The sequence below is a fragment of the Saimiri boliviensis genome, chromosome 14 (genome assembly GCF_048565385.1).
Source record: "Saimiri boliviensis isolate mSaiBol1 chromosome 14, mSaiBol1.pri, whole genome shotgun sequence".
Lineage (NCBI taxonomy): Eukaryota > Metazoa > Chordata > Mammalia > Primates > Cebidae > Saimiri > Saimiri boliviensis.
The window spans coordinates 35,985,928-35,997,916 of record NC_133462.1 but is presented as its reverse complement, the minus strand read 5'-3'; the positions used below and the strand labels follow the sequence as shown (position 1 = coordinate 35,997,916).

General features: G+C 48.1%; 1 protein-coding gene and 1 long non-coding RNA gene across 2 annotated transcripts in view; one reads left to right on the top strand and one right to left on the bottom strand.

Annotated features, from left to right (window-relative positions):
* Positions 1-301: 301 nt before the first annotated feature.
* Positions 302-919, bottom strand: LOC120362741 (uncharacterized). The gene is made up of 2 exons (XR_005578548.2): positions 648-919; positions 302-568 (listed from the first exon to the last, which is right to left on the bottom strand). It is a non-coding gene; the product is annotated as an uncharacterized LOC120362741 (long non-coding RNA).
* Positions 920-6,382: 5,463 nt separating this feature from the next.
* The window catches only part of LDLR (low density lipoprotein receptor), a 40,641-nt gene continuing 35,034 nt past the window's right edge, over positions 6,383-11,989 (top strand). Inside the window, exon 1 of the mRNA XM_039465794.2 lies at positions 6,383-6,579. Within this exon, the coding sequence (XP_039321728.1) occupies positions 6,513-6,579 (67 nt within the window). The 5' untranslated portion in view covers positions 6,383-6,512. The remainder of the gene's footprint in view (positions 6,580-11,989) is intronic.

The following is an 11,989-nucleotide window of genomic DNA, read 5'->3' as shown; positions in this document are numbered from 1 at the left end:
TAGGTATTTCTCCTAATGCTATCCCTCCCCTAGCCTTCGCCTGCCCCCTTTATTTTCTTTTTTAGTAGAGACAGGGACTTGCCATGTTGCCCATGCTAGTCTTGAACTCCTAATCTCAAGTGATCCGACAGGCATGCGCCACCATGCCCAGCTAATGTTTTGTATTTTTAGTAGAGACGGGGTTTCACCATGTTAGACAGGCTGGTCTCGAACTCCTGACCTCAGGTGATCCACCTGTCTCAGCCTCGCAAAGAGCTGGGATTACAGGTGTGAACCACCTCGCCCGGCCTCCACTGTGGGATTTTTTTTTTTTAATCCAAAATTACATGTTTTATTTTCATGTTTGTAAAATGAAGAGCTTTTTTTCTGGATGGTTTTCTTATCAGCTTTTCATACCACAGTCAAGTAAACCTCGTGGTACTAGCCAGAAATCGTTGTAACTTTGGAACTTCCAAGACAATCTGGCCTCTATCAATGGGCAGACAGTGACCCTCATTCAAAATGAAGCTGCCAGTCAGTGACATCTGACATTCATATCTTCGTTAGCTGCTTGTCAGCACCCAGAACGCTGTTAAGAGTGTTAGGTTTTAACCAAGCGATTTTCCATTAAATATTCTCCCAGATGTGTTGGAATTTTTTTAACGTACCTCTGCATCTTCACCGAGAGACTCCGCTGTGTCACTGAAAGACAGCGCCATTGTTTTTAGCAAACGGCCAAACGAGCCAGAAGGCCGACGTAAAAGCTTTTTTTTTTTTTTTTGAGACAGAGTTTCACTCTTGTTACCAAGGCTGGAGTGCAATGGCGCGATCTCAGCTCACCGCAACCTCCGCCTCCTGGGTTCAGGCAATTCTCCTGCCTCAGCCTCCTGAGTAGCTGGGATTACAGGCACGCGCCACCATGCCCAGCTAATTTTTTGTATTTTTAGTAGAGACGGGGTTTCACCATGTTGACCAGGATGGTCTTGATCTCTTGACCTCGTGGTCCACCCGCCTCGGCCTCCCAAAGTGCTGGGATTACAGGCTTGAGCCACTGCGCCCGGCCACTGTGGGATTTTAATATTGCTGTATTCCAGCAAGCCATGGAGTCTGTCCTCAAGTGACTTACGGGCATTTTGTGAAGAGAACTGATGAGGGCTGAGCCAACCCAGATTCCTAATTCCACCCACTCTCAGGCACCAAGGTCTCTGCTGTTACTTATGGTTTCTCTGTGGACTGATGGGTTTAAGGCCAGGCCACAGCTGCCATGGCTCAGCTCTGTCACAAAGCCAGGCTGGTTGGGGCAGAGACCTTTTCTGGTCGGATCCTCCTAGTGAATTAGAGAGGAAGAAAATGTGAGGACGAGGGCAGGTGGGCTGTCTATTACAACAAGGAAATCACCCACCCTGAGTTGTAGTGGATTAACTTTGGGAGTTCAGGAACTTTCCAATTAAAGCAGTTTCTACAGCAGGATCACTTACTGACTCCCTCATAGAAAGAAGGCAGGAACAGGCAGGTCTTCCCTAAAGAGATTAAAGAAAAAAATGCAGTTGCAACACAAGCAGCCACAGAAAAAAGAAAACCCACATATGGTATTTCTTAGGCACCAAGTGCGGCTCTAATCACTTTTTTTTTTTTTTTTAGAGAGGGGGTTTTACCATGTTGGGCAAGTTGGTCTCGAACTCCTGACCTCAAGCAATCCACCTGCCTCAGCCTCCCAAAGTGCTGGGATTATAGGTGTGAGCAACCACGCCCAGCTTACTTTTTTTTTTTTTTAATTGAGAGACAGCCTGGCTCTGTTGGGTGGGCTTGAGTGCAGTGGCATGATTGTAGCTCACTGCAGCCTGAACTTCCTGGGCTCAAGCGATCCTCCTACCTCAGCCTCCTGAGTAGATGGGACCACAGGTGTGAGCCACCACGACTGGTTTTATTTTTTGTAGAGACAGGGTCTTACTGTGTGGCCCAGGCTGGTTTCCAACTCCTGGGCTCAAGCAATCCTCCCGCCCCTGCCTCCCAAAGTGCTGGCGATTAAGCCACTTTGCCTGGCCTCTAATCACTTTATATATATATATATATACACATACATATATATGTACATATATATTAATATATTTATAAAGAATATGTATTTATACTTACATATATTTATGTTTATATATAAATTTATGTATATATCACATGTATGTGATATATATAAATACATATAATATAAATATATAAATATAATACAATATATAATACAAATATATAAATATATAATATATATATTTACATATATATGTGATATATGTAAATATATATAAATATATATATATTTTTTTTTTGAGATGATGTCTCACTCTTGTACCCCAGGCTGGAGTGCAGTGGCATGATCTCAGCTCACTGCAACCTTCCACTTCCCTGGTTCAAGCGATTCTCCTGCCTCAACCTCCTGAGTAGCTGGGATCACAGGTGCCTGCCACCACGCCTGGCTGGTTTTTGTATTTTTAGTAGAGGTGGGGTTTTGCCATGTTGGCCAGGTTAGTCTCAGACCCCTGACCCCTGATTATCTGCCAGCCTTGGCCTCTCAAAGTGCTGGGATTACAGGCGTGAGCCCCTGCGCTGGGCTATCACTTTATATATGTTAATTTAATGCTCGCAAGAGCCCTATGAGCTAGTTACAGAACACAAATGGAAACCAGGAAACAGAAAAATTTATCAGCATGACTCAGGTCTCAGGGCCGTGTATGACCGTGTCCATGCGTGGCAGGCAGAAAAGAGGCCCTGAGATTTTCGCAGGCGGGTCAGGGGCCTGGCAAATGCTGTTCTGGAACCTTGGCCAGGCCTTGGCACCCCAGAAATGTGCTTTTCAGAGTTTTTGTGGCTCTATTCCAGACCTGCGCTGACCTCTAGCTCTGGGTAGTATTTAAGCCAAGTGCCTTCTGGGAAGGGAGCCCCCCTCCTGGAAACTCTTTCTGGGCCTGCCTACCACCAGGTGTGGACTCATGGCACACACTGAGACTATACCTTATAATTTTTTTTTTTGAGACGGAGTTTCACTCTGTCACCCAGGCTGCAGTGTAGTGATGCTTGAACCTGGGAGGAAGAGACTGCAGTGAGCCGATATCACGCCACTGCACTCCAGCCTGGGTGACAGAGCAAGACTCTGTCTAAAAAACAAACAAAAACCCAGAGATACTGACTTTTTTTTTTTTCGTTTTCTTTTGAGACAGAGTCTCACTCTGTCACCAGGCTGGAGTGCAATGGATTGATCTCGGCTCACTGTAACCTCTGACTCCCTAGTTCAAGAGATTCTCCTGCCTCACTCTCCCAAGTTGCTGGGATTACAGGCACATGCCACCATGCCCTGCTAATTTTGGTTTGTTTTTTGTTTCTTGTTTTTTTTAGTAGGATGGGGCTTCACCATGTTGGCCACAATAGTCTCGATCTCCTGAGCTTGTGATCCGCCCTCCTCAGCCTCCCAAAGTGCTGGGATTACAAGTGTGAGCCAATGCGCCTGGCCTGACACTGACTTTTTAAATTTTTATTTATTTATTTATTGCTTTAAGTTGCATTTTAAAATTTATCTTTATTTTTGAGATACAGTCTCACTTTGTCACCCAGGCTGGAGTGCAGTGACGCAACCACAGCTCACTGCAGCCTTGACCTCCCGGGTCAAGCCATCCGCCCACCTCAGCCTCCCGCATAGCTGGGACTGCAGGCACACACAACATGTCTAGCTTGATTTTCTATTTTTGTAGAGATGGGGTCCTGCTGTGTTGCTCGGGCTGGTTTTGAACTCCTGGGCTCAAGTGATTCTCCCACCTCACCCTCCCAAAGTGCTGGGATGTCAGGCATGAGCCACTGCACCCAGCCTTCACTTTTTTTTGTTTAATGCAACAAATGGCATAAGGAATGGATTCAATGGGGACGCATTTATAAATGCTGCAGCATCTCCTAGAACTTGCCTATCCTTGTAAACTTTCCTAGATGATTGTGAATTATTTCAATTTATCCTTGACACTGTCAAGTAGGTTCAAGCATTTTGATGGCCCCTTTACAGGTTGAGAAAGCTAATTTATGTGTCCAAGGCCAAATTCTGAAACTGAGTCTTCACTGACACAAATTCTTATCATTTTTTTCTTCTGGGTTGGGCACAGTGGCTCATGCCTATAATGCCAGCAGTTTGGGAGGCTGAGGCAAGAGGAAGATGATTGCAAGAGGCTAGGAGTTCAGGACCAGCCTGGGCAATACAGTGAGACCCCATCTATAAATTTTTTTTTTTTTTTTTTGAGATGGAGTTTCGCTCTTGTTACCCAGGCTGGAGTGCAATGGCGCGATCTTGGCTCACCACAACCTCCGCCTCCTGGGTTCAGGCAATTCTCCTGCCTCAGCCTCCTGAGTAGCTGGGATTACAGGCATGTGCCACCATGCCCAGATAATTTTTTGTGTTTTTAGTAGAGGCGGGGTTTCACCATGTTGACCAGGATGGTCTCGATCTCTTGACCTCATGATCCACCTGCCTCGGCCTCCCAAAGTGCTGGGATTACAGACTTGAGCCACCGCACCTGGCCTTAAATTTTTTTTTAATTAGCTAGTTATGGTGGTGCAGTCCCGTGGTCCCAGCTATTCGGGAGGCTGAGGTAGTAGGATCCCTTGAGCCTAGGGTTGACAATGCAGAAAGCTATGATCACACCACTGCATTCTAGCCTGGGTAGAAATAATGATAAACAAATAATAATAAAACATAATGCTATGGCTGGGCATGGTGGCTCATGCCTGAAATCCCAGCACTTTAGGAGGCTGAAGTAGGTGGATCACGAGGTCAGGAGTTGGAGACCATCCTGGCCAACATGGTGAAACCCCATCTCTACTAAAAATACAAAAATTAGCTGGGAATGGTGGCATGCACCTGTAGTCCCAGCTACTCAGGAGAATAATTTGAACCCGGGATGCAGAAGTTGCAGGGAGTCAAGATCACGCCACTGCACTCCAGCCTGGTGACAGAGACAGACTCCGTCTCAAAAAAAAAAAAAGATAATAAAAATAATTTAAATAATTATTCTCCATGATTCATTATTATTTTTTCCTTCTGAGAGTTCAGTTTGTCCCTTTTCTACCTCCTCTCCTAGGTTTCCCTAAAATCATGCTGAAAGGTTACTACTCCCTGCCAAAGTCAGTTTGCAAAACCCAGGAGAAATCCACCTCATGCCAGGAGGAAACTGCCAAGACTGCCCGGACCTGTGTGGGGTTCAGGCAACTTTCTCAAAAGTGCCTTTTTGGCAAGAGGCCTCTGGCAACCCCATAAATCCCCAAGGAGACTCAATTCTATGTTTTTTGTTGTTGTTTTTTTTTGAGACAGAGTTTCACTCTTGTTACCCAGGCTGGAGTGCAATGGTGCAATCTCGGCTCACTGCAACCTCTGCTTCCTGGGTTCAGGCGATTCTCCTGCCTCAGCCTCCTGAGTAGCTGGGATTACAGGCACGCACCACCATGCCCAGCTAATTTTTGTATTTTTTAGTAGAGATGGCATTTCACCTTATTGACCAGGATGGTCTAGATCTCTTGACCTCGTGATCCACCCGCCGCGGCCTCCCAAAGTGCTGGGATTACAGGCTTGAGCCACCGCGCCCGGCGGAGACTCAATTCTAAAAGTTGTTCTCCACCAGCTCTCTGTGGCCTAGGGGTTCAAGTTCAACTGTGAAAAGCCCTGTTTTGTTTCGATTTTGCTTTGAGGGAGAGGAAGCCACCCTTCTGTTTGTTCAGCTCCTTTTCCTAAAAGGAGAAATCAATATTCATGTCCAGATTCCAGGTGTCTGTACAACTGATTTTTCAGATGTTTATCCTCATAATTCATCCAACGGCAGGATCCCACAAAACAAAAACAAAATACATATATTTGCTGTACTTTTGTGAAGATTTTATTTAATTTCATTATTGATGACTGGTTATACGGCGATTTGGAATAACCATGTAAAAACAATATACAACGAAAGTAAGCTAAACACCTATATACAATTCCTAGAAAGGAAAAGGCAAATGTAGAGAGTGGCGGACGTTTCCATCATTTCCGGTGTTTTCCTTTTGAGGCAGAGAGGAGATTAGCATTAGGCTATTAGAGGATTTTGAGAGGCTGTTGTTACCCTTCTGCGGACAACGAAAAGAAACGTTAACAGTCAAAAATCGGGAAATGTCAGGGGGATCTTTCAGAAGATGCATTTCCAATTTTGGGGGGACTCAGCTCTTCACCAGAGACCCAAACATAACAACTCAAACCGCCTGCCCTGGCGACACTTTCAATGGACTGGAGTGATCGTCAGAGCTTCAGGGGTTAAAGAGGCGATGTCACATCGGCCGTTCGAAACTCCTCCTCTCGCTGTGAGGTGAAGACAGTTGAAAATCACCCCACTGCAAACTCCTCCCCCTGCTAGGAACCTCACTTTGAAATGCTGTAAATGACGCCAGCCCTGGGTGCAGTCGTGGGAAGTTGGGGTTTCCAGTGAGGACACAGAGGGCCGTGATCTGGGTCGGAACACTGCCTGGGACAGGTTTGGAGCATGGGGCCCTGGGGCTGGGAACTGCGCTGGACTGTCGCCCTGCTCCTCACCGCGGCGGGGGCTGCAGGTAAGGCTTGCTCTAGGCGCCCACTTAGGGCGAGAAGGAGCCCCCGGGGTTGGGGGGCCCTTGGGAATTTATTTATTTTGTAAAAATTACCACTCCATCCCTGGGAGACTTGTGGGATAATGGCACGAGGTCCTTCCCAAACGGCTGGAGGGAGTCTGAGGGACTTCGGGGAAACGGGGCACGGCTCCCCCAAGTCTCCACCGGGTAAGGGGCCAACCTCTTTTTTTTTTTTTTTTTTTGAGACGGAATCTAGCTCTGTCGCCCAGGCTGGAGTGCAGTGGCTCACTGCAACCTCCGCCTCCCGGGTTGAAGCGATTCTCCTGCCTCAGTCTCCCGAGTAGCTGGAACTCCAGGCGCAAGCCGCCAAGCCCAGCTAATTTTTGTACTTTTAGTATAGACGTTGGTTTCACCGTGTCAGTCAGGCTCGTCCCGAACTCCTGACCTCAGGTGATCCACCCGCTTTCGGCTCCCAAAGGGCTGGGATTACAGGCGCGAGCCACCGCGTCCGGCCGGGACCCTCCTTTCTAACTCAGAGCGGCGTACGGGGACCTCCAGTCCTAAAAGGAGCGACCTCCCCCTCCTTAAGTCCTTCTGGGGGCGACGGCGACTGGAGGCCCGGATGCCGTGCCTGGAGGCCCCCGCGGGCAGGGGCGCAGGGGTCTCCACAGGCTTTGGGTGCACCCTCCGATTCCGCCGCGTGCTCTGGGCTGGGGCCCACCCGCCCCTGCCTCCACCCCTTTGGCCCGCCTCCCGGATCCCATTGGTCGCAGTACGAACAGGCGAGCCTCGAGCCACTCCCCTCGTCCAATGGAAAGCGGCGGAGGCGGAGGCGGGCGTCCGGTGGGCGGGGCTTGCGTACGAGCTGGGCGGGACTGGCGCGGAAGTCTGAGCCGCACCTTGTCCGGGGTGAGGCGGTTGCAGCGGAAGCCCCGTGTCCCTGTGCGATTCCTGTCAGAGAGGCGGCGACAACTCCCGGGACCCCAGAGCCGCCTCCGCGACAAACAGGAGGCGCCCTCGGTTTGATCCGGCCCTCCCGGTGAAAGCCTCGGATTCCCCCGTGCTCTGTGGCGAGACTTCCATCCCCACCTTGTCCTGGGGGCCGCCCTCGCCCCGTCAGCTCCGGTCAGGTTCATAGAGGGAACCCCTGCCACCCTCAAGGTCTCGGTTTCTTCCGAGGCTGAAACTTTGCCTCAGAATCTCCCCGCCCCTCCTTGGTCTGCAGCCGAGATCTTCAGCCACGGTGGGACGGTGACCCCCTGGGACCGACTCCTTGGGGTGGCCTCGCCTCTTCAGAGGATGTGAATGGCTTCGGTTCTGCTGTCCAAGTGGCGATTTTTCCTTTGGGGAAAATTGTTTCGATTTTAGATTTCGACAGAGTCTGGCTGGTACATGATCCTGAGTTAGAGCTTTTTAGGTAGCTCTGAATTAGTTGCAGAGAGACAGCCTCGCCTTAGACTATAGCTACATGGCCCTCTCCCTCCTGAAAACCAGCCCAGCCTGGAAAAGAACTGGGGTTACCTGATGATCACAAGGATGGCAGGAAACTTTTTTTTCATTGGCAAGGGGTTGGCCTTGATTGGAGGGAGAGCTTCCGACTGTCTTGAAATTCACATGGTAACTAACACACCGGTTTCCTCTGGGAGGCCAGAGAGGGAGGGAGGATGCATGATTGTTCTTATATTTATTTATTTATTTTTTTAACGTTTTATAGAGATGAGATCTCAGTTTGTTGCTCAGGTTGCTCTTTAACTCCCGGCCTTAAGCAATTCTAACTGCAGCCTCCCAAAGTCTGCCACCCAATTTTATAAAATAAACAGAGGCACTGGAGTAACTTGTATTTCACTCACCGATCAGCCTCTTCCTTAAGAGAAAATGTTGCTAAGAAGTCTTTTTTTTTTTTTTTTTTTTTGAGACGGAGTTTCGCTCTTGTTACCCGGGCTGGAGTGCAATGGCACGATCTCGGCTCACCGAAACCTCCGCCTCCTGGGTTCAGGCAATTCTCCTGCCTCAGCCTCCTGAGTAGCTGGGATTACAGGCATGCGCCACCATGCCCAGCTAATTTTTTTTTTTGTATTTTTAGTAGAGACGGAGTTTCACCATGTTGACCAGGATGGTCTCCATGTCTCGACCTCGTGATACATCACTTTAGTTTTCTCTCTCACGGGATGACTGAGAATGTGACATTTCTTCTGTTGTCAAGGAGGCTACACCCCTGATGTTTTCCTCCAGGCTTCTGAGAACTAGGTGATGTGTGTTTCTAGCACTCCTAGCTGCTCTAGCTGGCTTCAAGGCATATCCAGGGGGGCGTTTCTTGTCAGTTTTCTTTAGGAAGGGACTTTGTTGTTGAAATCTGAACCACAGGCGTTCATTTAGATCAAAATCAGGCAACAGTGGGGAGCTCATCGTCAAACATGTTAATGGCTCACCCAAACTTGAATAAGGGAGTTGTGTCTGCTTTAGGGAGTTCCAGGACGATTCCCTTGTCTTTTCCTGAAGTGCCTATCTTCAGGGAATACTGGGAAAAAAGAGGGTGAGCTTTGTTGAGACAGACAACCTGTAGGGGTATTCTGTTCCTTTTTTTTTTTTTTTTTTTTTTTTTTTCCTTTCTTTCTTCCCCTGTGGTATTTCAGGAGGGAATTCTGTTCCTTATTTCTGCTCTTATCGTAGACTTCCTTCCAGATAATATCCAATTCGAGATGGGTCTGTTGCTGCTTGCTTCTATTGGTGCTTTGATGGGCTTTTTGATGTCCCTATTGCCTTCCACACTCTGTACCAACTGTCAAGCAAATAGCTTTTTGTTGCTAAGGGACTGTAGATGTAACTAACCAGCAGCAAACAGTGACAGAGTCAGGCATTCTCTCTGAAAAGCAGCAGGAAACAAAATCTATTGCTGAGATCACCCTCGGGAAAATACCCACCTTGTTTGGAAAAAGCACTAACCAATTGTTTTTTTTTTTTTTTTTTTCTGAGTTGGAGTCTCATTCTGTCACCTAGGCTGGAGCGCAATGGCGTGATCTCGGCTCGCTGCAACCTCCACCTCCCAGGTTCAAGCAGTTCTCCTGCCTTAGCCTTCCCAAGTAGCTGGGACTACAGGTGCATGCCACCATGCCCCACTAATTTTTGTATTTTTAGTAGAGACAGAGTTTTACCATGTTGGCCAGGGTGGTCTCAAACTCCTGACCTCATGAGCTGCCCACCTTGGTCTCCCAAAGTGCTAGGATTACAAGCTTGAGCCACCGTGCCTGGCTGATGAATTGAGTTCTCATTCATTTTCAGCTGGCTCTGTTCCCTCCAGCCAGGGGATTGTTTGTTTGTTTGTTTCCACTTCAAAGAAATGATTCTAGCTACAATTCCGATTTCCTCATACAACTGTCTTCAGTAGCATAGGGCAAGAAAACATCAAAAGTGTTCACCACCTCATTTGTGTACTGGGGGAAAAAGCAGAAATGTGTATTCTCTATTTCTGTTTCGATAACCTTGTCCCTGACTTGTCATTCATGACTTGGGAGATTGGAGGGCCAGAGGGCTAGAATTTATAGAGGTTGGTTTTTGTTTTTGTTTTTCTGAGAGGGAGTCTTATCCGTCATCCAGGCTGACAGTGGTGTGATCTCGGCTCACTGCAACCTCTGCTTCCCAGCTTTAAGCGATTCTCCTGCCTCAGCTCAGGAAGGGCAGCAACTGTGAGGACACCTCCCCGATGTCACTCAGAATAGAACTGTCACTCAGTTCTATTCTGTTCCTAAACCCTGTCCCTGCTAGCCAGGCCAAGGGAGCTCATTTTGCAGGCAACTGCTGTCTGGCTGCACCTGTTGCTAAATCCCGCCCCCCCTTTTTTTTCTGGAGGCAGGGTCTTGCCCTGTCGCCCAGGCTGGAGTGAACCGTGCATCCATATCTCACTGCAGCCTCCAGCTTCTGCACTCAACCGATCCTCCTCTGTCAGCCTTCCAAGTAGCTGAGATTACAGGCATGCACCACCACACCCGGTTAATTTTTTGTCCATATATATTTTTAGTAGAGACGGGGTTTCACCATGTTGGTCAGGCTGGTCTCGAACTCCTGACCTCAGGTGATCCACCTGCCTTGGCCTCTCAGAGCGCTGGGATTACAGGCATGAGCCACTGCACCCAGCCTTTTATTGTTCTTTATCCCTCCTTAAAGGACCTTCAGGTGTTACTCACTTTCCCGGTGACACATTTAGTTTGTAAACTGGACCCTTATGCAGCGGTAGGGAGGTGACAGCATTGGATTAGTGGTCACCAAAGCTGCCGTCACATAGTGGGGTGATCAGAGACTCCTCCCTTAAGATCTTTATTGCCAATGCTTCTGGCCCCAACTTTCCATTTATCGCAAGCCTCCTGGAATCTCAATTGCTTTTCGCCCACCCGGTTTGTCAGCACAAGAAATGAGTCATTTCCTCCTTTAAGCACATTTGAAATTGAGCTGTGAGTCAGTGGGGTGTGAACGATATTGCGAAAGCACCTTCAGTGGAGACATCCTAGACAGATATGTAGCTGGGCCAGAGAATTAGCAGAGTTCCTGACCACAGCGGATTCCAAAGCTCAACTCATTTGCTTTTCTCTTCTTCCCTATTTTCCTCCTTTTCCTTTTCCTTTTTCCTTTCCTTTTCTTTCTTTTCTTTGAGACAGAGTTTCACTCTTGTTGCCCAGGCTGGAGTGTAATGTCAGGATCTCAGCTCATCAAAACCTCCGCATCCTGGGTTCGTGCCATTTTCTGCCTCAGCCTCCCAAGTAGCTGGGATTACAGGCATCTGCCACAATGCCTGGCTAATTTGTGTGTGTGTGTGTGTGTGTGTGTGTGTGTGTGTGTGTGTTTGTGTGTGTGTGTGTTTTTAGTGGAGGCAGGGTTTCGACATGTTGGACAGACTAGTCTCGAACTCCTGAACTTAGGTTATACACCTGCCTCGGTCCCAAAGTGCTGGAATTATAGGTTTGAGCCACCACACCTGGACTTTTTTTTTTTTTTTTTTTTTGAGACAGACTCTCCTTCTGTGTTATCCAGGCTGGAGTACAGTGGCATAATATGGGCTCACTGCAGCCTCTGCCTCCTGGGTTCAAAAAATTCTTGTGCTTCAGCCTCCGGAATAGCTGGGATTATAGGCATTCGCTGTCTAGCCAGCTCATATTTTGTATTTTTTGGTTTTTGTTTTTTTTTTTTGAGGTGGAGTTTCACTCTTGTTACCCAGGCTGGAGTGCAATGGCACGATCTCGGCTCACCGCAACCTCCGCCTCCTGGGTTCAGGCAATTCTCCTGCCTCAGCCTCCTGAGTAGCTGGGATTACAGGCACGCGCCACCATGCCCAGCTAATTTTTTGTATTTTTTTTTTTTTTTTTTTTTTTTTTTTTGAGACGGAGTTTCGCTCTTGTTACCCAGGCTGGAGTGCAATGGCGCG